Consider the following 23701-nt stretch of genomic DNA (forward strand, 5'->3'; position numbering starts at 1 on the left):
TCTCTGACTGCGACGCCATGAAGGGAGCACTCCTCTTTTCCGCCGCGGCCGCCATGGCTGGCTCCGCTCTCGCCCATGTCGGCCATCCACAGCACAACGCTTTCCACCAGCGTCGTGCCTACCCGGCCTCTCCCATCCCCAGCGACAGTACCTATGAGGCTTCTCCTGCTCCAACCAGCAGCGACTGCGAGGCTTCGTCCATTCCCCAGGTTACCTCATACGATGTGTCTGCTATTCCAATTACCACTGGTTATGAGGCGTCCCCTATTCCCAACACCACCGGTGGTTATGAGGTATCGCCGATTCCCAGCGATAGCCCCGAGGAACATAGTGGGGATGATGATGACTGTGCTTGCATCACCAAGGTCATCACTTACTATGGGGAGCCAAGCGGTAGGTGATATTTAATCTTCAATGTTTTCTCGATCGCGTCAGGGGGAGAGACGGGGAGTCGGGAATTGTGAGTAGGGGGTGTGAGTGGAAAATGTGAAAATTTTGATTAGGGGAAGGGGAAATTTCGACGTTTACGTATGGGGTGCAACGGGTTGAAATGGTCACTGACAAGATCTTTTTTTTTTTTTTTTACAAAAACATCTAGAGGTCGAAGAGTTGACTACCACCATCAAAACCACCAGCACCAGCACCAAGACCGTCACCATTACCCCTGAGCCGGAGCTTCCCACTCCCTCAGTCACGGTCTTCCCCACCCCGGGAACCTATACCATCCCGGAAACGACTATCACTGTGACCAAGGAGACCACTGTCTGCGCGGCCACCAGCACCGCTGTTTCTCCTGGTGAGCATACATATGGCGGTGTCACCACTGTTGTCACGACCGCAACCACTGTCACCTGCAACATCGCTGTCACCAAACCCGCTGGCGAGACTGTCATCAGCGTCATTGAGCAGACCACATATGTTTGCCCCTCCGCTGGCACCTATACCGTTGCTCCTTCAACCACCAGTGTTGCCGCGAGCACTGTCTTTGTCTACCCAACCCCTGCCACATATACTACTGGAACCTACACTCAACCCGCACAAACCGTGACTGTCACCGAGACCGACTACGTCTACATCTGCCCCGCTGCTACTGGAAACAACCCCGCCCCAAGCGCTTATCCTACCTCCCAGCCTCCACCACCCAAGGAGCAGCCCAAGGAGCAGCCCAAGCAGCCCGAGCAGAAACCTCCAGCGGAGCAAAAACCTCCAGTTCTTGGTGGCGGTGAAAAATGGGGCATGACTTACTCTCCATACACCAATAATGGCCAGTGCAAGGGTGCTGCTGCCGTAGCTGCCGATATCGCACTGATCAAGCTCAAGGGCTTCCGCAACGTCCGTGTCTATGCCACAGATTGCGACACCCTACAGAATGTTGGTAACGCTTGCAAGCTGAACGGCCTGAGAATGATCCTCGGTGTTTTTGTATCTTCCAAGGGGATCCAGGATGCCAAGAACCAAGTCGACGACATTGTCAAATGGGGTCATTTCGACATGGTCGACCTCATCGTTGTCGGTAACGAGGCGCTCCATCAAGGTACCGCCACCCCGGGCTCTCTTGCTGAGCTCCTCGATTACGCCAGGGGCTGCTTCAAGGGTGCCGGCTACAATGGTCCAATCACCACTACTGAGCCCTTGAACAAATGGCAGGAAGCCGGCAAGACCTTGTGCCCGCACATTGACGTTATTGGCGCCAACATCCACTGCTTCTTCAACCCTAATGTTGTTGCCTCCGAATGCGGTAACTTCATCCAGAACCAGATGAAGATCCTCGGAGACATTTGCCCAGGCAAGGAAGCCATCAACCTGGAGACTGGCTGGCCCAGCGGCGGTTCCAGCAACGGCAAGGCCATTGCTTCCCCTGAGGCTCAGGCGACCGCCATCAAATCCATCGTCAAGGTAGTAGGATCCAAGTCCGTGTTTTTCTCGTTCACGAACGATCTCTGGAAAAACCCAGGCTACCTGGGCGTTGAACAATTCTGGGGATGCGGTGATCTCTTTTAAATGAATGTTATTAACACCTCATTGTTCCCTGCAACCTTTGTTTCTTATTTGTCTTTTTCTTTTGTTAAACTTACCTTTCAACCAATTGAAAAGAGAAGCGAAAGAAAGAGGTTTATTCAAACTACCGTTGCATGACTTAGAGGAAGACATCATTGGGAGTTTCTTCTTTTTGTTGTTTTTTCTGTTGTTTTTAGTTGCCTCTTATTTTGGTGTTTTTCCGTTCCTCCTTCCTACCTCATCTGAACGCGCCTCTTTTTACTCCTGTTCCTATCTGATTCGCTGTGTATGATTCCCTTTGGAAGAAAAATCTGATTTTAATTATTTTATATATATAAATAAGCGGAAAGAGAATTTTTCCTCACCTCTCCGTTTCTTCTCCAACTCCCACTTTCCTCGCCTCTCGACTTCTGCTAGCCTCTGCTCTACCTCCTACGAGCTGGGACCTCCCTATATATGGGACACGAAACAGAGGCCCGAGGACATCGAAAGTCGTGGAAGTGGACATGGTTGACCACATCCCTTTTCTTTCTCCTCCACCCACATATCTGCTGAGCTCTGACGGGAACTATTCTGGCGGTTTACTCGCCTACTCAATCCCGCATGCTTACCAAGGGCAATGGAAGTGCGAGCGGGAAACGTAGACGAAAGGATACCAAGCACACACAACGCCTGTCGTCTAACACACGCACACGAAGACAGAGAAGCGGTAATGGAAGGGACCGGGGGGGAGAGAGAGACAGATGCTCTTATTTATATCTACCACCTCCATTATTGTCAACTTTGAACTTTGATTGGCAATAAATATCATCTTTCCGGCCGTTTTTGTGTCGATTTTTTTTTTTTTTTTTTTCCCTTCCTTCCGAAGGGGCCGGGACAGGATAAGGATGGATGGGATGGAGGAAGAGGATGATACAAGTAGGCAAGGAAAACGCAGCAGACAAGATCAAATATCTGTTGTACCTTCTTCTTGCGAGAGAATTGAAGAAAGAAGGGGAAAAAACAAACAAGGAAAGACACGAAATCTCTCCTCACTCTGTTCCAATCTACTCTAGCCATCGTCAAGAATGAATGCAATGCAATTTTAACCTCATTCTTTCACTCCTCTCTCTCCCTCTCTCTCGCTGTGTGTGTTGTATTTGTAATGATATGTATTTATTTTATTTCCATTCAACTTTACCTTTTAACTCGCGTTTCGCATGTTTTTGAGTCCTATTTTTTTTTAAAGAACAGCCTTCTGTACTTTTATTTGTTTGTGCTCGCACATAAATAATCATTTTGTGTTGTTATATGAACTTGGGAACTTGGAAACTTGGAAGGTCGACGATGGTTCAAAATCGTAGCCAACCATGACAGAGAGGTTGCGGGAAATAGGATGATTTACGCAGTACGGAGTATGGTATGCAATTGCTCAACTTTAATGTGATTGTAAGCACGCACACTGGTCATGTTTCTGATTCTCTGGTCGTATCTGCTCTACTCGTGAAGAAGAGGATAAAGTGGTTGTTGTTGAAAAGAGTAGCACGCTAATTCGTAAGAGGAAGTCCGCAGTGAATGTATTACTAATCGACAATATGGGTGTGTTTTAGTGAAGCGAACATCCATATCTTTCTTTTCTTTCAACTTCTGCTTTAATTTCCGGCTTCTCCTTTTCCCTCTTGTGTCAGACTTTGTGCTGGGTGACTACTTATCTGCTCTCTCAGAACATGTACGTATCGTCTAATCCGATCGTGCTTCCATTCTTCTCCCGAGTTTGTACGTCTTGCATGCCTGATTAATGTGAATGTGAGAACTAGAATTAGTAACCTGGTTGCGAATCGAAGCGAAGCCAGATCACAAATCCACCCTAATGACGTAGAGGGAGAAACGGCCGAACTGGCGAAGAACCGGACGAACATTGAACCGCTTTCGTACAGCGGCTCGGTGTGGGCTAATCGGAGTTGGCCAAGCGCTGGCCAGCAGTTACACACGGATCGATCCTTGCCAGGAACCCTGGAGTCAGAGTTGCGAATTTTTGTCCAGGCCCTTTCCTTTGAGAATTGTGCAGCGACGCAGCATGCACCCATCTCGCCCGTCGGCAAACAATAAGCTCGGGCCAGAGTTTTCCCGAATACGAGTCAGAATTAACGAGTTTTGCTGACTCCCGTGTGCGTTGGGTCTCCCGCTTCACGAAACTCGTGGCGGGTGCCCGAGTTATTTCGCACGTAAGGGGATTTTCCGTGGCCAGATGCCTCGGCTTGCGGCGTTGTGTCGTCTCAAGGCCGTATGATGCGATTCGTGATCCTCTCTGAAGTTCGTCGAAGCTCTGCGAAGCTCTTGAAACCAAGGTTGATCTTTGACCCGACACCGTGCTGCTTACTACCAGTGTCCCCTGTTGAATTTTTGGTCTAGTCTAGGGATACAAGCTTTCAAGCCATGAGAGGCCATGCAGATCCATTATATTGATGCCCCTCCAGCTTTAACCCAGCTAGAACCCGACGGAGGAATGTGAAGTCCGCTTCCACAGAAGGTCCAATCGTGATATCTCAACCCCCGATTGATCATCTAATCAATCGCTTCGTCTTTTGACGCAAAATGACGTTTCTCTTTTCTTACCCCTTCCCTTATATTTGGTGTTCGTATAACTTAAACGTTATATAAATACCTGCACTAGCCCCGAGATGGGAATACCTGCCTCATGAATCGAGCATTCTCACTCCTATTTATTTCTCTTGTGTACAGACTTCTGCAGTTCGATGGACAATCCTAGGAGCTCGTCATAGTATTAAATCATTCGGTTATTATATCTACAAGTTGAAGACTACAAAACTTTCTCTCCTTCTCCCATTTTTGCTACAAACCAGAGCTTCCTACTCAAGTGCCAACGGCAGAAGTGCATGTACTGTACAAATGGCAGACCTAAATACTATACCCTCAGAAGGGCATCCCGAGGATCTCACCAAAGAAACGCTCGATAGTTCCAAGAACGATTCTTCCTCTTCGTTGTCCGATACTTCGGATGCACAGCCCTTTCGCCCTTCTCGCCGAACATGGCTTGTTTTGATGACTCTGGCTGTGCTCACTTTGATGGTTGCATTGGATGGCACATCCATATCTGTCGCGTTACCGGTAAGCTACCCGCATTTGTCAACTTTATCTCTCTGTTTTTTTCTTTTTCTTTTTTCTTTTTTTTCTATCAGCATACGTAAGGACTTTGCTGAAATCATATCCGTAGATAATCGCGGAGAAATTACATGGTTCCGCCATTGAGGCTTTCTGGAGTGGAACCGCCTTCTTGCTGTGCTCAACAGGTGAATATCGGTCTTTTATCAGCCATCACTAAACTTCTACTGTTATACCATTGTTTTCAACGCTAACTGCCCTTGCCAGTTTTCCAACCAAATTTCGCTTCGTTCTCTAATATTTTCGGACGCAAGCCTCTGGTTCTCGTTTCACTCACCTTGTTCTTTGTTGGGACCATTATCGCTGGCCTCGCAAACAACTTCACCAACATGCTAGCGGGGCGTTCCATCCAGGGAATAGGTGGGGGTGGACTCATTGCCCTTACTGAGATTATAATAACCGACCTTATTCCACTGAGGGAGAGGGGTACTTATTTCGGTATCATCAGTGCTATGTGGAGTGTTGGTTCAGTTACTGGCCCAATCCTTGGGGGAGGGTTTTCTCAAAGTGTCTCATGGGTAAGTCGAATGACCCCCTGCCAAAATTTCCCGCAATCTAGTCACGACGAGGGTTCTACCTTTCTTTCTTTCTTTCTTTCTTTCCCATGTACTGCGGGACGATATGCTGACCGCCTTTTGCCAATTTTGGGGATGTAGAGGTGGATTTTCTACATAAATTTCCCATTCATTGGCGTCGGAGCCGTGTTCATCGTCCTCTTCCTGAAATTGAATTTCATTCCTTCCTCGCTACTGTCGAAACTCCGTCGTATCGACTACGTCGGAACGGTTCTTTTCATCGGAAGCACCACCTCATTCCTTATCCCGGTGACATGGGGTGGCGTAATGTACGAATGGGATTCCTGGAGGACGTATGTCCCACTTATCATCGGCGCCATTGGGCTTGTCGTGACGATGATTTACGAATACAAATTTGCCCATGACCCCATTATCCCCATAGTCATCTTTTCAACCAGGACAGCAATCGTGAGCTACATAGAGACCACTCTACACGGCCTGGTCCTTTGGTGTGGCTTATATTACATGCCCCTCTATTTTGAGACTGTCAAAGAATACACCCCCATTATTTCCGGAGTCTCCCTCTTCCCCATGTCGTTCACCGTTGCCCCTGTCGCTGCCGTGGCTGGTATTATCGTCACGAAAACAGGACACTGGCGTTGGGCAGTCTGGACCGGATTCGCCTTGGCTACGCTGGGGTTGGGGCTTAATACCATCCTCGACGTCGACACCAGCATCCCGGCCTGGATATTCCTTATGATCCCGACCGGAATTGGCCTGGGTCTCCTATTCCCCGCCCTTGGGTTTGCAATCCAGGCATCCGCAAGACCAGGCTACATGGCCATCGCAGTCGCGATGTTCAGCTTCTTCCGTGCCTTCGGACAAGCCATCGGCGTTGCCGTGGGCGGTGTCATTTTCCAAAATCAGATGCACAAGAACCTGATCCGGTACCCGGAGTTCTCCAGCAACGCGGCGGAGTTGAGCAAGGACGCCGCTGGGCTTGTGCGGGTGGTCCTGGCCATGGAGGACGGACCAGCGAAGCACCATCTGAAACAAGCGTACACGGACAGCCTGCGCATCGTGTGGGCTGTCTGCTGTGCCCTCATCGGGTTTGCGGGGCTCCTTAGCCTCTTGACGGAGAGCTATTCTCTGACTATGGTGATCGACTCGGATCAAACTATCCGAGAGAAGGAGAAGAGTAGCTCGAATCCAGAGGCTGGACTATCGAGTTCGTCGTGATTATGAGTTTGAGTTTTCCTTCGTCAGCTACCTGCCTTCTAAATAAATATAGAAAGGTTCTCTTCCCTACGCCCTTTCACTATGATGCATGCCATGCGTACATGACTTTGGTTTTCCCCTTTCCTTATATATAACCAATTTTCCCCCCCTTTTCCACTGGACGATATTCGGACAGCTCCCTCTTTTCACTACGTGGAAGTTCTCTTCTCTTACGACCTTCTAATTCCCTTTTTCATTTTTCACTGCAATGGGGAGTCTCTATTATTTTTTTTTTGCAGCATCCAGCGTCGGAGTTAATTTTGGCGAGCATCGAATATGAACTGGGACAAGGGGACTTTTGATGATTAATTAGATTCTATTGTATAGTTAGTTATTCTATTTTTTTTCTAGCAAATAGCCAACTTTCGTTTTTAGTATAAAAAGGTCTTCTTTATTGTTATATATATACTTTTATTTTTTAACTTTTAAAATTATTTTTCCTGCGATTAAGATGTCCCCCAGCGCACGAAAAGGGCACGGGATGTTGCCGAATCATCTTCCCGTTCCGACCCGAACCGGACCAACGTTTCTTTGATGGGAACAATATCTCGTTTGGTTTTCTCGACAATCAATAACTAGTTAGGCGGGGCGAACTTCAGATAAGTCATTGAGGGAACAACAACCAGCTCTTATTTTGTAGTGTTGGATGTTTGAGCTCATTACCATTCATTCTTCCCGCCATCTTCAATAAGGGAGACTACAATTTAAGAGAGAGAGTGCTTATTCTTTCTCCTCTTTCTGGACCCTGTGTTGATACAGTTTTTTAAAATATTTGGTATTAAATTGTCTTTTTATATACGAGTATATAACCTGATAATAATCAATTACAGACATGGGGAGGTGTTTGGAAGGGGAAAAAAAAACAAAAAAAAAAAAAAACAACGGAAGGCAGGGGGACAAAAAAAATGAAACAAAAGGACCAAAACCAGTAAACAAAGTAACCTGAGGGCCATGCCAGAACAGAAAACAGGACCGAACAAGCGAGCAAATGAAGAAGAAAGACACGAGATACAAAACCAAAAGAAGCCACGAGAGATCAATGCATGTTAGCTTTGTGAGAAGAAATAGGATCGGAAATGCTTCAAACTAGTGAACACTTGAAATCAACATAAATACCAAGCTCAAAGGTTTTTCAAAAGAGAGAGCTAATGTCGCTGGTGGGCCCCTTATTATTATTATAGGTAGGAGGGTGTTATTGGGTTAGGGCATTAATGTGAAGGGGTGGGTGGTGGTATATTAGACATCGGATATTGCGATGTTAAATTATATGCGGTTTGCAACGTACCAGACATGATTCGTGTTTTATTTTTTTTTTCTTGTATCTTATTTTTTTCCCTCCTCCCCAATGACCAACGTGCAAAGGGACACCAAATGGAAAATATTTGAGGTAGAGTATGTAGGTGGAATGTGGGCCATGAAAAGTAGATTTTTACTATGAAGAGCAACAAAGTTCAGGATTCAAAAAGAAATGAATCAAAATATCATGAATCTCTTGTTTTTTCCATTTTTGTCATCTGCATATACACAATTGTTTCCTTTATTAGTAAAAAATCCACGGAAAGATTTGAAACAAATCGATCATCTCTAGAGAATTCTAGAATAAGGCTCACCTGGAGAACCAGTCTGCTGACCTCCTTTATTTCGCCGCTTCGACGCCGCGGACGTAGGATCAGCACCGGATGCTGCTGCTCGGATTGCCGCGATACGGTGTTTCGCTCGCTCGTCGCCTTGGTCGGCTGCTTTGACGTACCAGACGTTGGCTTCGAGGGGGTCGCGGCGGCATCCGATGCCCATTTCTGTGAAGTAGCCAACGGCATACTGTGCTTTTGGAAGTCCTAATTGACATTTACCGGAGGTGGGGTGGTGAAAACGTCAGTTGAAATATAAAGAATTCGGGCGGGTGACGCGTAAAATCATTTAAATAGGCTTAATGAGAGGTTTTTATGGTTTTTTCTTTGAAGGAGGGGGAAGGGGATTGTTGTTTCCTTTTTTCCCTTCCTTTTTGATACAAGGACTTACCTAGTTCAGCAGCGCTCTTAGCCCATTCATATGCCTCATATTCATCTTTTGAAAGCAGTGGCTCTGCGCCAACCATGAACCACGCACACAACGCCATCATCGCCAGGGCGTGTCCCAATTGTGCAGCACAAGTGTAGAAATGTACGCTCAGCGCGGGATCAACAGGGCAGTTAAGCTTGCCGTGTTCATAAGCATCGCCTAGTCGGTAAGCTGCGTCGGGATGGCCTAACTCTGCGGATTTGGTAAATAGTTGCGCGGCATATGCTTCGTCTTGGAAAACGTCATCTCCGTATCCAGTTTCATGGAGCAGACCAAGTTCATACGGGGCAGAGTTGTATTGGTGGTCTGCAGACTCTGCTGCTCGCTTCATCCACTTGATACCCTCCCGGTACCGGTTGACGAGGCCCATTTCGCCATCTAGACATGCACGCCCAAGTCTTGACATTGCCCCCGGATGGTTTTTTGATGCTGCTTGACGGTAAAATTGGACGGCTTTTGCGGCATCCTTTCGGGTTCCCCAGCCAAATTCAAAGCATAGAGCAGCACGGTAGCCAGCCTCCGCATGGCCATGCTTACTTGCTGCAACAAAATGTGGAAACGCTTTATCATAGTCAGGCTTGCCTTTGTTGAGAAGACCGGAAGCAATGCCATCTGCTAGATAGTACTGGGCATAGGGATAACTCCGGTCAGCAAGGCGTTGCAGGATAGATTTAGCTTCTCGTAAGAGGCTGGCTTTCGTTATATCTTTCGATTTCTCCGGATGGGCTTGGTCTGTGGAGCTCTGGCTATCTTCGGTTGCTTGGCTGGAATTGATCATGAACACAGCAAACTCGTACTGAGCGGCGGGGTCATTTGTCTTCTTGACATTGGCTAAATACATGTCGAAGGTTTGTTTGTGGCTAAGGAGGGACGCGTTGTTTCCAACCAAGGGACGTAGATGGGTATGTTCCAAGACTCCTGCCCCCGGTTCGGGTTGAGGATATGGTACGTTAAGAAGGTCTACAAAAGAAAGGGGTCGAGCGTCTGGGGATGCAGCGGAATGTGTAGAGACACCACGGACATGTGCATTGGGAGAGAGTTGCGGGGATCGACCTCGTAATGCAAGATCTGAGGTGGACGAATAGGCTGAATTAGGTCGCGGAATTGTAAGTCCATTAAGTGAACCTTTTCCTGGCGTCAGATAGTTTTGCGAATATACCCCTGGTCCAGGCTCACCACATAGGGAAGAGCCAGATGCGGACCTTACGGAACCCTTTGATCCGCGGTGACCATTTCTATCAACTCCATTCTCTTCAAATACCATGTGGTGATACTGCAATGGCTGATATGGCTCATTCTCTTGAGGTACGCTTTCAAAAGATCCTCGAGATGATCCCTCCCGGCTTCCGCTATGAGAAATATTTGGAACTTTATGAGATTGCTCAGGATGTAGTGAATCGTTGCGTTCTGGTATGATTTGTAGGGATTCCGGCATGCTGTCTGAATGCCTGTGACGGTACGGTAGAGTTTGATCGTAGGAGGTGGGGTTGGTTGTGGGTGAAAGAGAGCTCTGGCGCGGTGGGAGCTGTGTTGTGCCAGGATTATCCAGCGCCAATTCGTCCGATTGCCAGGAGCTGGAAGACAAGGTTCTTACATCTTCTATTTGGGCAATGGAAGGGTTGGGAAGAGCAGACGATGGATCAATGACGACAGGAGAGACGGGAGAATTGTGGATGACAGCATCACTGAGAACTTCTAGCGGGGGTAACTTCACGGGCTTTCTTTTTGGAATAGTATTGAGGATTAGATTTAGGTCCTGATTGGGCGGATGCGGGGGAGGGTGGAGCGGAAGTTGAGGACGATCTTGTTGGTTGAGGTCTGGAGGAGGGGAGGACCTGACGTTTGATGGGGTTGGAGGGAGAGGGGGTAATGAATGCTGGGCTTGCTTTGGGGCCACTAAGCTTGCCATGTTCGACAGCGTCTTTCGTTTTGCGGAAAGATTATGAATGATATCTCAGGTGTCTTCCGGGTAATGAACCTCTTAGTGTCCGAAGGGGCAGATGTTCCAAAAAGAGCCCAACAGCTGCACCAAATGGGTATGAGATAACTGGTGAATTATGTGCAAATTTCGAGGGTGTTATCGACCGACAACAACCACTAAAGCGTAATCGAGTTTTTCTTGAATGAATCTGTGCCGGAATGGGGAGGTTCGAGAAGCTGAAAATTTATAATTCACGAAAACGGCCGCGCTGAAGTGGAAGTAGGCTCGTGGCTATATCCGATATCACAGCCTCGTTATTTAGCTACAGAGATGAGGTGGTTAGCAGGAGAATTTGAGAAAGCTGCAGGCAGTGTTCACAGAAGTGGAGAAATTTTTACCCTGCATGGAGAATAGCCATGCCCTGGTATGCAAGGCCTCCGCGATGAAGGTGAGCCACTGTCGTTTCCCAGTCAGGCAGCAGGTGTGAAAGTCCTGTTCTTTCTGGCGATGTTGCTTTCCGTTGGGAGAGAGGGAATGAATCAAGGTGACTCTCAATGGGACAGGTCAAAAGTGCCGGTCCAGTGTTGTTCAGCCAGTTGCGAGTTTCCACCCACGACAGATAATATCAATTGAGACCTAACAATCGTCAAGCTTGCTCCCAAAAGCTCAGGTGTAACCACAATACGATTGAGACCCTGGACAAGCCTGAAATTACACAGCAACGAATACGGGATTCTCGCAGGATAGAGGAGAAGTCAACAATAAGCAGGACAAACGTGGTTCGCGGTGCCGATTGTGTAAAAGAAACCGCAGGCTTGAAGGTTTGAATTGGGGAGTGGAGAAGCGAGTGACGATGAGGTCGACTAGTGTTTTCGAGGGCAAATCACGATACGACGAGGTGCACGCTGGACAAGGACAGGGGTCCGGATCGATGCGGCTTTACGCTGCCTAGGGGAGGTGGACCGTCTCAAGTTCACAAGCCTATGCACAACGGAACAGGAGCCTGGAGAAGCACGGAGCAGGCAATTTGAGATTTTCCAGCAACGGTGAAAGAAGCGAGAGTGGGGGGAAACAAAGCTAATGAGGCGAACAATGGAACAATGATGAAGATGAGCGGAGACGAGAAAGGGGGGTGAAAGAAAGAGTGAAAGAAAAGGAAGAAAGATACGAAGGGAAAGATGGATGGATAGGATGGAGAGACGACAACAAGGACGAGACTTCACAATGCCGCACAGGCTTCCATGACGCTGGTCGATGCGCTCTCTGAGGCTCCTCGAGGCCTCGTTGTATGGAAGGAATATTACGCCACGGATGTGTGCGGTGAATGTCACTGCGTCGGAGCTGAGGCTGAGCTGGCGCGTCGGTGGGGGGTTCAATCGAGGTCAATCTTCTATCGGCCAGGCGACGACATGCAACTAGTGAGCTAGGCTTGAAAATGAATTAATTGTCCGGAAACACGAGAGTTCTGACGCCGACTGACGGGCGAACTAGGGCGTGGGAACCAGACTCCAGCGGCAGGTTTGGAGATATGGATTTCGCAAGGTTTGATTGAACTCTATTCAGGGCACATTTTGCTTGACATTATTCTCTGACAAACGATCTCAGACATCCCTATTTCAGATCCCCAGAGAAGAGCATAAGTTCAAGGCTACCAGCGCTGGAAGTTTGGGTGGCCCTGTTTGAATATTGAATACTGTCGACTGCGTATCTGATCCTGATGGGAGGATTTTGGCGCCTCTCGGCGCTCAAAGTCTCACAGGTCCTGCCTCACACGCGAGAATAAGAGCTTTTTATTTTTATTTTTATTTTTATTTTTAGTTACCATTTATTTTCTTTTTCTTGTTCAAGCTCACCATTCGCTCTGTCCCTCGTGATGCGACTGATAGGTGTGTTTTCATTGCCACGAATTCAAGGAGCATTATATCAAGTCCCCTACCTACAGATACGCCATGAAAGAATACTCTTCGAGAATGCATTTTCTGTGGATGAATCCGTTTCGAGTCCGAGCAGTGACCATTGGATCGATATACCATGATCCATGAATGCTCATCTTAATATAATCTGTTACAGGATACAAGAGTGATCGCCCTTCACACACTACTACACCTCACAACATAGCAACAATACACGTTTATATCTCCATTGGGTAAGGATCTGGAATATGAAAAGGAACCGACCGAAAAAAAAATAGAAAACGGGATAGCGATGGATATCCATGAGCTCTGTCACCGCCCTGAACATGAAACTGCAATTTACATCTGCCATTTTCTCCGCAAAATTCTGTGGCAAGCTCCACATCCTTACATCCTTGGAACCTCAGGCGATGTCATGTGACCTTACAGCCACTGAGTCAGTCGAGGATTCGGCCTGAGCAGGCTAAATTGTTGGAGATAATAAGCTCCGTGAATCCACATCGTCTTGATTGCGTCTCCAGTTCAAAGGGGCGTTTCAACCATTTTTCAACGATGGGTGAGATGGAAGGCAAAAAGAAGGCAAGTCCAGTTATCTTTTTTGTCGATAAGTCTCGTCAAAAAGGAGCGAGTGAACGTAGCAATAATTCTTTTTTAGCGCGTTCAACTCTCCACCACCCTAACTCTTGACTGATGGATTGACCCGTTCTCGGTAACCCCTGAACCAATAAGTAAGAACTCAACAGCGTCGTCCACAGAAAGGAGTGCGCTATACGCAGGAATTGGTATGCTTGCGCTGCAGATTACGACAGGGTTGCAACAGTTCTCAACCATGGGAGAGCAGGACGATTGAAGAATGGATGAACGGGTAGATCGGTATACACGTACATGCATATGTACGGCTATTCAAATGATATGCGCCCTCCCTGGAAATCCTTGGACAAGCTTGAAAACCTGGTTATGTGGCTCAGACCACGCTGTGGGAGGAAACAAAAGGGGGCGTGTTTGGATTCCAGTTCTTTCTTGCCGGTTTACATTTATAGCCAGGCCGGGCTCGGCTCTTGATTAATCTAATCCATCCATCATGGATATCTTCAGAATATGAATTGACGGTGCGGTGCATGTCAAGAAGAGGACAAAAAAGAAAACAAATATCATCTTTTGTCAAAACTTGTTTGCCAGGAAAATCAGAATAATCATCACCACAACAACCCTTCCTGGCCAAGCCAAAATCTCGCTTGAAATCTATCTGGAAATGAATACCAGGGACAAAAGCACTCCAAAGCCCCGCGGCTGTAATTTTGAGATCGGATAATACGGATTACAGCGCCACACTTAGCGCAGGGTTCAACTGGGAATTAGGGATGCTGGGAAGCAGCAGACCCTAAAATCACCCCTAAATTACTTGATAGAGAGAGTGCTAAATAAATTACTAGTTCCTGAAAGGACTGAATTTGTGTTTTGCCTCCTGTAACGAGTCAACGAATGGTGACTTTTTGTTTCTACACACGAGTTTGCCTGGTAGAATGCAGTTAGAGCAATTGGAGCGAAAAAAATGAATAGCAAAAAACCAAGTAAATATAAGATAAAAACACAACTTTCGATCATTGGGGTAAGTTGGTAGTATTGCTTGCCGGTCGGACGGGTTCGGAGTGACGCACTGGATCTAGAACCTGGTAATTTTAAAAGGGGGCGTAATAAGTATGTATCAATGATTACATGTCACTCTGTTTTATTTACGTATGCGTGTGAATAGTTAACTTTGTTGCAAATGAGTGGACATACCCCTTGAAAAGATTTATGGTTAGTTTAGGGGCGGGGTGCCCAAAGTTTAGGGGTCAACTTAGGGGTAAATCCCCCATAACTTCCGTCAAAGGGACATACTTGGGGCAATGATACACTTTCGAGGTTTGGCCTACCGCGGTATTTTATGCTTCCTTGTATTGCGATTGGCTGATTCAACCGGGAGGAAGTTTGGGTGTCTCGGTTTTGACGGTACCTGATCCATACAAGTGTCTGGCTTCGTCACCACCCAGCAAATTTTCGACTGCAAAACAGCTAGAATTTTGTACCCTGCAGCATAATAGAGATAACGGAAAGCAGTCTATTCATGTATGCATGCACAGTGCAGTACCATAATAAGTGCTTCCGAGAAAATCAGCAACGTCTCAACTGAAATTCTGTATGCGGATAACATCCCAGTGGCCAATTACTATGGAGAGTTAAAAATAGATTCGGACCTGGAATCGTGTTTTACCGCGTATTATTGTATTGTCCAAACGGTCTTCTACTGGTATTGTAAATGTCATGAATGCCACATACCTGTCACAAATGTCACAGCAATACGGAGTACGTCAATTTCATACGCCGCTAAGCCTCTGGTCATTATTGCCCAATCTAGACAAGCCCCCAACTTCAACCCAGGACTGCCAGCATTCGCTTCTCATCCCAACAACCCTTGGCGATCTCTTCCTGAAGCCTTGCCATCCAGCGTCGAAACCTCGTTCTTTCGACGTTTGATGCTGTGAGGCGATTACATTCGTTTTGAACCGAAGTCACCATTTGTGCGATGTCCTGAAATCGATCTTTTGTTCATATATTTTGTTTCCCAACTCTCTCTTCCTCTTTCTCTCTCTCTGTGTTGTCCATTAGTTGCCATAAATTCATACATCTCGAGTGTTGTTTTCTTTTCTCCTCTGCGTGTTTAGCGCAGACCGCCCGCACTGCGTCTGCCCGCTTCTCGGTCGGGGATCTTTGAAACAAACGTCCTGCAGGAATTCTTCCCTGTAAGGCCAAACCAAGTATCTCAGCCATTGAAAACCAATGTTGGCTGTTTAAACGCTCCTACGAGTCTTCAAAACTTCCGTTCGAGGGCTAGTTGGACGAAAAACTTTCGCATCGACCGATCTTGCTGAACTTTTGTATGGGTGTGTGGTGGGCAACACCAATTTGGAACCCTGGGATAACTAGTTTGGACCTTTGAATCAGGCGGAACGACAGTGGTGTTTCTCATTTTGGTATGTAGAAAATTTGCCTAGTTATAACTCTACGGCGGTGGGGACTTCTGATATCTATAATCATTCGTTCCAGCAAATAGCAGCTAATCGATATGTTTATTTTGTATTCTAGTTGGCAGATTTTTTTTTCTTTTCACATCAACATGTCACTTCCTCAGCGGCCAACCGATTCATCTTTAAGACGCGATGCCCAGCCACCTGGGTTTCGGGACTCATCCCATCGACGGCGTCCTGATCTTGAAGCTGGTGGATATGCGGATAGCCCCTTAACGCCGCCACCCAACTCGCAGAGACACAATGGCTACTATGGAAACCCTCAGCCGTCTGCTCGAATAAGCCCAGGAAATGATGCAGCCGCGACAATGGATTCAAGGAATTTGTCTCGGAAAAAGAGTTTGATTCGACCTGAACGAACCCGTATGAATCGTAACCACCCTAACTACCACTATCGCCAACATGCGCAAAATATGGCTACGTATCCCTCAACAACAGGCAATGAGCCAGTACATGAGAATGGGGAGGCCGACACAATGAGCTCAGGAAGTACGGATATCAAGAGTCTAACTAGACGCGACGGGAATAACCCTGGTGCCGACTATCACGAGGATGGGGACCGTTCGAGAAAATTACGGGGTCGTCATCCATCACAGCGGGACGTGGGGAAACATACACATAGGAAACTGTCGCGGAAGGAATCCAGAGCCGCCAAGGAGGCAGAAAAGAGGCGCCAGGAAGCATTAGATGCTATCAAACCCCCAAGCTTGTGGAACGTATATTGCGGCATGGTGACCTTTTGGTGTCCTGATTTCCTCCTCAAATGCTTCGGAATGCCCGCGAAGGCTCAAAGACGAGCTTGGCGCGAGAAAATGGGCCTTATCAGCATCATTCTCCTTATTTGCACCTTCGTTGGATTTCTCACCTTCGGTTTTACTCAGGTCGTTTGTGGCAGCCCGGGTGTACGTCTTAAAATAAACCAGGTCGATGTGGGATATATTATCTTCCATGGGAAAGCATATAGTATGGAAGGCACTCATCATCCGGAAGCGTTGGGTATTCCCGATAGATCGAACGTCGCTTATCCTCCTGTTTCATACGGTGGTATGGACGCCAGCTTTTTGTTCCAAAATGTAAATGGCGCATGTAAAGGTCTTATCACTGCGGCCCCAAACTCAAATGTGCCAACGAACAGCAATGGAGAACTGGCTTGGTACTTTCCATGCGTTCCCTTCAAGCAGGATGGCTCCTCTCAACCCAATTTTACCGAACCACCGTACTTGGGTTATGCATGTCATATGACTGAGAAAGCGAGAAATACTTTCTATCACCGCTTAGCAGCGCCTGGAGTGGTATATTTCAAATGGGATGATTTGAAGAACAAGTCTCGAAACCTGATCGTATACTCAGGTAACGTTCTTGATTTGAATCTCCTAGATTGGTTTGACAGAAGCCAAGTTACCGTTCCCCGACAGTTCGACGAACTCAAGGCAAATCCAGCGATTAAGGGTGCCGACGTGACGCATTTGTTCCAGTCTTCCGCTGACAAACGACTGGCTAAATGTTTGACCGAAATCATCAAAGTTGGAGCTATTGATACGGAATCTGTCGGTTGCATCGCCTCTAAGGTGGTTCTCTATGTCTCGTTGGCGTTTATTCTATCCGTTGTTGGGGCGAAATTTGTTCTTGCTTTGACGTTTCAGTGGTTTTTGGCGAGCCGTTTCGCTGCGAAGACGACTATAAACCCTAGTTCGACAATGCGGAAAAAGCAAATCGAAGATTGGTCCGACGACATTTATCAGCCTGGCCCACGTTTGACAGATCCTGCTTTGCCTGACCGTGGCAGTAGACGCGGGAGCAAAATCAGCAGCGCTATTTTCCCAACAACGTCTCGGTTCACTAGCCCTTACGCGATGGATCGTGGAGCGTCAAAACAGCGCGCGCCACCCACCACCATGGTGAGTCAGAATGCGAATCTTGCGAACCCGATGTACAAGACTGGCCAAAACCCCAGTCAAGGGACTTTAAGCGCCGATCCTTATAGGCATAGTCTCGTTGGTAGTCGCACCAGCCTGATGCTTGGTGCACACGATCGACCATTCTCCATGTCTGTTAGTGATGTTGAAACACCGGGCATGTCAGGATTTGTTAACGAATCGGTGGTTCCTCAACCTCCACCAGAATGGCAACCCTTTGGGTATCCTTTGGCCCATGCAATTTGTCTAGTGACAGCTTATTCTGAAGGAGCGGAGGGTCTGCGCACAACTCTGGATTCTATCGCCATGACCGATTACCCCAATAGCCACAAGACGATTGTTGTCATTTGCGACGGCTTGATCAAAGGAGCGGGCGAAACTGTCACTACCCCCGACATTACTCTTAGCCTGATGAAGGACTTTACTGTCCTTCCCGAGGACGTCCAGGCCTTCTCGTATGTTGCTGTAGCCAGCGGAGCGAAGAGACACAATATGGCCAAGATATATACTGGATTTTATGATTACGGAGAGCAATCAGTTGTACCTCTCGACAAACAACAGCGCGTGCCAATGATGGTCGTCGTGAAATGCGGAACACCGGATGAGATGCAGAATAGTAAACCGGGTAACCGAGGCAAACGTGACAGCCAAATTATTTTGATGTCGTTTCTTCAAAAGGTCATGTTCGATGAGCGAATGACGGAGCTCGAATTCGAGATGTTCAATGGATTATGGAAGATTACGGGCATATCACCCGATTTCTATGAGGTTGTTCTGATGGTTGATGCAGATACCAAGGTATTCCCCGACAGCTTGACGCACATGGTTTCTGCTATGGTCAAGGACCCAGAAATCATGGGTCTCTGCGGGGAGACGAAGATCGCCAATAAAAAAGAGAGTTGGGTTACGATGATACAAGTGTTCGAGTATTTCATTTCCCATCATCTTTCCAAATCGTTTGAATCAGTTTTCGGTGGTGTCACTTGCTTGCCAGGTTGCTTCTGCATGTATCGAATCAAAGCTCCCAAGGGAGGGCAGAACTACTGGGTGCCAATTCTTGCAAATCCAGACGTGGTTGAACATTACTCGGAGAATGTCGTTGACACCCTTCATAAGAAGAACCTTCTCTTGCTCGGTGAGGACCGATACCTGTCGACGCTTATGTTAAAGACCTTCCCAAAACGAAAACAAGTTTTCGTACCCCAAGCAGTCTGCAAAACTACCGTCCCAGAAAAATTCAGCGTTCTCCTATCCCAGCGCCGCAGGTGGATCAACAGTACCGTGCATAACCTTATGGAACTTGTTCTTGTCCGAGATCTCTGCGGGACCTTTTGTTTTAGCATGCAGTTCGTGGTATTCATGGAACTAGTGGGAACTCTGGTCCTCCCTGCTGCGATCTCTTTCACGTTCTACGTCATTGTCATCTCCATTATCAGAAAGCCTGTCCAAGTCATCCCTCTGGTCCTTCTGGCACTTATTCTCGGCCTGCCTGCGATCCTAATCGTTGTGACCGCCCACCGCCTCTCATACGTTATGTGGATGTTTATTTACCTGCTCTCGCTGCCGATATGGAACTTTGTGCTGCCCACCTATTCCTATTGGAAATTTGACGACTTTAGCTGGGGTGACACTCGTAAGACGGCAGGGGAGAAAACGAAGAAGGCCGGAATCGAGTACGAGGGAGAATTTGACAGTAGTAAGATTACTATGAAGCGATGGGGTGATTTCGAGAGGGGTATGTTTCCTCCCTCACCTTTCCCTTTTTTTTAATTTAGCAAATTGCAACCCTGTATGAAATCCGCTGATAACTGACATCTTCGCCCTCCTTCGTTTAGAACGACGTCTGAAACTTATGGGTACTAACTGGTCGCAATCGCAAACGAATGTATCTGGCTATCCGCCACATCAATCCATGTACGAACCCTATGACTATTAGACATAAAAATCAACAAATATCGTGCCTCGGTGGATTTATGCCGTTTCGATATTTAGGGAGGCCATACCAACCAGATTTAGCGCATGTTTCTTTCTTGGTTCCACTTTTGCCCCATTGTTATTGCTTTTTTTTTATTCCTTTTCTCTTGCTTTCCGTTGCATGAGCCACGATATTCATTGCAATTTGGGGCGTTTATTTTTGTGCCTTGTATTACAACCTTCTATGTTCCCCTTCTCCCAAGCTTTCCTTCGTCCTATCGACACCTTGCTTTACGTTTCCTCTTATTATCCTTTTTGTTCCAACACCCATACGTAAATCTTCTTGTTTTTTTCTTCTTTTTTTCTGTTTATTATTCTCAGTCAACCAAATATATGACCTCATAATACCTGTACTTTTTCTCCTTCATCTGCTTCCATGCAGATAGATTCTACATAGCCAAGCAACAATATACTTTTTCTTTTAGACTTAACTTTTAAAGATCCCCGAACCATTCCCTCTTTTTACCTTTTTTATTCCCTATTCACGCACGGGTTTCCATAACAGCTCTGCTCAAGTATTCCTTGAACGTTGATTCTTATCCCTGCACCATTTTCGAATATATGCTTTTTCTATCCCAATATCTTTCAATTCTCGTTTTCAGTGACACCGCCCTCATTTGGGCGAGGAGCATTCATTTCCAGGAATGCTACAATCTCAATTTATTCCCTTCCCTGCTATGCAAATGATATACTTTTTTTTACCTCCTATTTTGTTAAAACCTATCTACTTTAATTCCACGCATTTTCTTTACTCTTTGTTGAAATAGAGAAGGGGGGCACTTTTATCGTTTTCATTTCCTATTCGTAGGTACATAATATAAGTTTGTATATATTAAGCTGTATATATCTTTTTCCATGCGGGTAAGAATATGATGATAAATGTTCACTTTTGTTGCTCTCGAAGTATCGCTGCCTTCAATGATATTAAGTATTTTATTTTCCGGAAAACCCGACAGGCGAGTTAATAACAGCCGGGAAATAACCCCCAAGTACATGTACAGTAAGATTTCAGGAAAGTGTGCCATCATGGAGATCTAATCCATATCTATCGTCTGTCTATCATTGGAACCTCACCTCACACCTAACAGTACATTAAAACTTGCTCTATTGCCATCAACCCACGACTGCATGCTCCAGAGTAACCTTCCGTTCCCAATTTCCCTCCAATTCAACAACGCGGTACAACACAATATTTCTATAAAGTGAAAATTTCATCTAAAAATAAAGTCTATCACTTACCTCTGCTCTCTAAGTGCCCGATACAGTGAAAGTATCCAACCAAACTCACGGGATCTCATCGCGACATCTTCCCCTCCCCCCTTTTTTTTCCCGAAAATTCGTCTAGGAATGAGAAGCCGTCGTCCTCGTATCACTGCTGGCGCGTCGCGACAATCCCTTTCCGCTCGCAAAGAGAGCAGACACAGTCGCGATAAAGCCAAATCCAGCAGAAACAGCAAATGAGAGGTTTATGCCGTCGTGGTAGACCTGGCGCGCGGCCAATTGGGCGTCCAGGGGTAGTTTGTTGATTGCCAGGACTGAGTGTCTGATTTCTTCGATGATCTGGAAAATTTTCCCAAGAGGAGGCAGAGAAATAAGGGGAGGTTTGGTTAGCCGGGGTGCGTTTATAGAGTATTTGTTCGTTTGAAATGAATCTTATCGGGGAATGGGTGTTGGGGTTGGAGAAGGTGGAGGAGAGGGAAGGGCATGGTAAAGAAAAGAAGCACTAAAGGAAATGGTTTTACTTTCCATTTATCTGGTATTACAATCAAGGCTTCTGGAAGCCCTTTTTTAAGTGTGTTCTGGGTGATAGCTGATGTGATTGCTACCCCCCAAACTGTTCCTAGGGAGCGGATTAGATAGACGGTTGAAGCGGAGACGGCGTGATCTGATGATCGATTGGTGTCAACATTAGCAGAGCCGAAAAAAATACAGCGTAAATAAAAGCAGAGGTAATGATATGAATAGTGAATACGAGATGCATTCTGGTAGACGTACCAGCATGATCAAATGCCGCAAGAACTGTAAATAATATAGCCGGATATACAATCCCTTGTCCGAGGCTGGCGGGAATTATATATGTAATGTACTTCCATTTGGCGGAGTCGAATCCGAGCAACGTGACGAGAGCGTTGCCAGTGAACATTAGCAATGCACCTATGCGGACAAGATTGGCCAACTGGCCCCATCGTGACATGATGAAGCCTGATATAACACCACCCACGGGGGTGGCGACAGAAGGGATCATTAGTCGCGCACCGGCAGTTGAGGCCGAATCATTCAGTACGACTTGGAAAAACAATGGTAGGGTAAAAAGGAACTGTGTTCATGTTAGAGGTAGCTGTTCTCCCACATTTTAATGTTGGGTACAGAAGCGCATGGGCTCTTCACGTACTGCATACGCTGCCAACCCCACACAAACATTGCTGATTTGCGCTGACACGGCCAACTTTCCCCGGAGCATGTGAGGTGGAATCACAGGCATGGCTGATGTCGTCGCCTCAACGTATAAAAACAGTCCTAGAATCAGGACACTGGCAACAAGGGATAGAATAACCCAGGGACTGCTCCAGGGTAGCTCGTTACCGCCCAGACCGAGCCCCACAAGCTGGCTGCTTAATCCTACGATCAACAAGAAGGAACCGGACAGGTCGACACGGTTCCAAATCGCAGATAGTGCGGTCTTGGACGCCTCGCGATTTACGTTCTGATAGTGTGACTGGTTTATAACTACCAGATGACCGACTACTAGTGCAAGAATTGACACTGGCACTTGCAATAGGAAACACCATCGCCATCCGATCGTGTCTGCAATCGATCCGCCTATCGACGCACCGCAAATCGACCCGAATCCGTGCAAGACGTTTTGGACCGCTTGATACATCCCTCGCTCTTTGAAAGGAATCATGTCTGAATTTATTATTGTCGCTGGATACATTCCGTGAATCAGGCCATCGTACATAGGGCCGTAAGTGAATTAGAATCTTGGAGTGCTTTTAACTCACCCATCGTCATCAACCCACCCCCTCCCAGACCAGTTACTGCGCGCATCAAATTTAAAACCACGATGTTTGGGGCCAGAGCACAGCCCAGACAACCGAGCATAAAAGTAATGGTCGAGGTAAAAAAACAAGCTCTCCGACCGAAAATATCGGAGAATCGGCCGTACAGGGGCTGGAAAACAGTGCTTGTGATCAAATAGGAGGTCGTCAGCCAGGAAGCATTGTTGGCAGCGTTGAACTCGGAGCTGATTACAGCATATGTTGACGCTGTAATAGTCCCATCAAAGCCCGATAGGAATACATTTGCGAATATCGCTGTTGAGAGCAGGTTAGCGACAGTGACCAAACAATATTTTTTACCGCTGTTGTGCTGGGTGCTATAACCGAAGATTTCGTACCAATTTCAATCCATATGAAGCCTTTGGGAGCAACCCAAGATGTGGTGCTACTAGTGATTGGTGCGAGAAAGGGCTCGCTCTCCATATTTGCATCTACAGCTGCTGTTTCACACTCTTCGTCTAAATATGTATCCATCTCGTAACCCAATTCGTGAACCGTTGTTGTTTCACCAAATGAATGTGCCGAATGCATGCCTTGAAGGAACTGCGAATAGCCAAAATGTATTAGGGCCGCTTACAGAATCTCGTAGAGTGTATTTTGATATATCTTTTTGGCTGAAGTTTGTACGACAACTGTTCAAATATTTTTGTCTAGGACGAACTCCCCGGGACGATATTGTTTTGTGTGTGGGATATAAATCCCCCCACTGATCAGAGGTTAGTCAGAAATTGATTTCTCCAATCCCACCAAGGGTTGCAAAATCAATTGCCTATCAACTGACATCAGAGAGGGTTTTCCATATCATTGAGATCTAACTTCTTCTACCTGTTAAAGGATCA

At 46.8% G+C, this 23701-nt stretch overlaps 8 protein-coding genes across 8 annotated transcripts; 4 read left to right on the forward strand and 4 right to left on the reverse strand.

Moving 5' to 3' along the window:
- Positions 1-53: 53 nt before the first annotated feature.
- Positions 54-2001, forward strand: HCBG_01927 (beta-glucosidase; the record flags this gene model as incomplete). The annotated part of the gene is made up of 2 exons (XM_045428976.1): positions 54-393; positions 599-2001. 2 exons carry the CDS (start codon positions 54-56, stop codon positions 1999-2001), a joined length of 1743 nt encoding a protein of 580 aa, XP_045290762.1.
- Positions 1502-3088, reverse strand: HCBG_01928 (uncharacterized protein; the record flags this gene model as incomplete). Its single annotated transcript, XM_045428977.1, has 2 exons — positions 1502-1506; positions 1531-3088. One exon carries the CDS (start codon positions 2504-2506, stop codon positions 2360-2362), a length of 147 nt encoding a protein of 48 aa, XP_045290763.1.
- Positions 3089-3271: 183 nt separating this feature from the next.
- On the reverse strand, positions 3272-4064 carry HCBG_01929 (uncharacterized protein; the record flags this gene model as incomplete). Its single annotated transcript, XM_045428978.1, has 3 exons — positions 3272-3408; positions 3439-3560; positions 3805-4064. The coding sequence occupies 3 exons, from the start codon at positions 4062-4064 to the stop codon at positions 3272-3274; spliced, it is 519 nt and encodes a 172-aa protein (XP_045290764.1).
- An 823-nt stretch (positions 4065-4887) lies between these two features.
- On the forward strand, positions 4888-7019 carry HCBG_01930 (uncharacterized protein; the record flags this gene model as incomplete). The annotated part of the gene is made up of 5 exons (XM_045428979.1): positions 4888-5106; positions 5213-5288; positions 5368-5678; positions 5817-6903; positions 6967-7019. The coding sequence occupies 5 exons, from the start codon at positions 4888-4890 to the stop codon at positions 7017-7019; spliced, it is 1746 nt and encodes a 581-aa protein (XP_045290765.1).
- Positions 7020-8537: 1518 nt separating this feature from the next.
- Positions 8538-10920, reverse strand: HCBG_01931 (protoplast regeneration and killer toxin resistance protein; the record flags this gene model as incomplete). The annotated part of the gene is made up of 2 exons (XM_045428980.1): positions 8538-8788; positions 8973-10920. The coding sequence occupies 2 exons, from the start codon at positions 10918-10920 to the stop codon at positions 8538-8540; spliced, it is 2199 nt and encodes a 732-aa protein (XP_045290766.1).
- Positions 10921-12173: 1253 nt separating this feature from the next.
- On the forward strand, positions 12174-12615 carry HCBG_01932 (uncharacterized protein; the record flags this gene model as incomplete). Its single annotated transcript, XM_045428981.1, has 3 exons — positions 12174-12350; positions 12424-12474; positions 12538-12615. 3 exons carry the CDS (start codon positions 12174-12176, stop codon positions 12613-12615), a joined length of 306 nt encoding a protein of 101 aa, XP_045290767.1.
- Positions 12616-16002: 3387 nt separating this feature from the next.
- On the forward strand, positions 16003-19765 carry HCBG_01933 (chitin synthase; the record flags this gene model as incomplete). Its single annotated transcript, XM_045428982.1, has 2 exons — positions 16003-19564; positions 19665-19765. 2 exons carry the CDS (start codon positions 16003-16005, stop codon positions 19763-19765), a joined length of 3663 nt encoding a protein of 1220 aa, XP_045290768.1.
- Positions 19766-21144: 1379 nt separating this feature from the next.
- HCBG_01934 (vacuolar basic amino acid transporter 2) lies at positions 21145-23393 on the reverse strand (the record flags this gene model as incomplete). The annotated part of the gene is made up of 6 exons (XM_045428983.1): positions 21145-21363; positions 21546-21688; positions 21799-22120; positions 22196-22710; positions 22806-23117; positions 23201-23393. The coding sequence occupies 6 exons, from the start codon at positions 23391-23393 to the stop codon at positions 21145-21147; spliced, it is 1704 nt and encodes a 567-aa protein (XP_045290769.1).
- Positions 23394-23701: the final 308 nt, after the last annotated feature.

The sequence above is a fragment of the Histoplasma capsulatum genome (assembly GCF_000150115.1).
Source record: "Histoplasma capsulatum G186AR genomic scaffold supercont2.2, whole genome shotgun sequence".
Lineage (NCBI taxonomy): Eukaryota > Fungi > Ascomycota > Eurotiomycetes > Onygenales > Ajellomycetaceae > Histoplasma > Histoplasma capsulatum.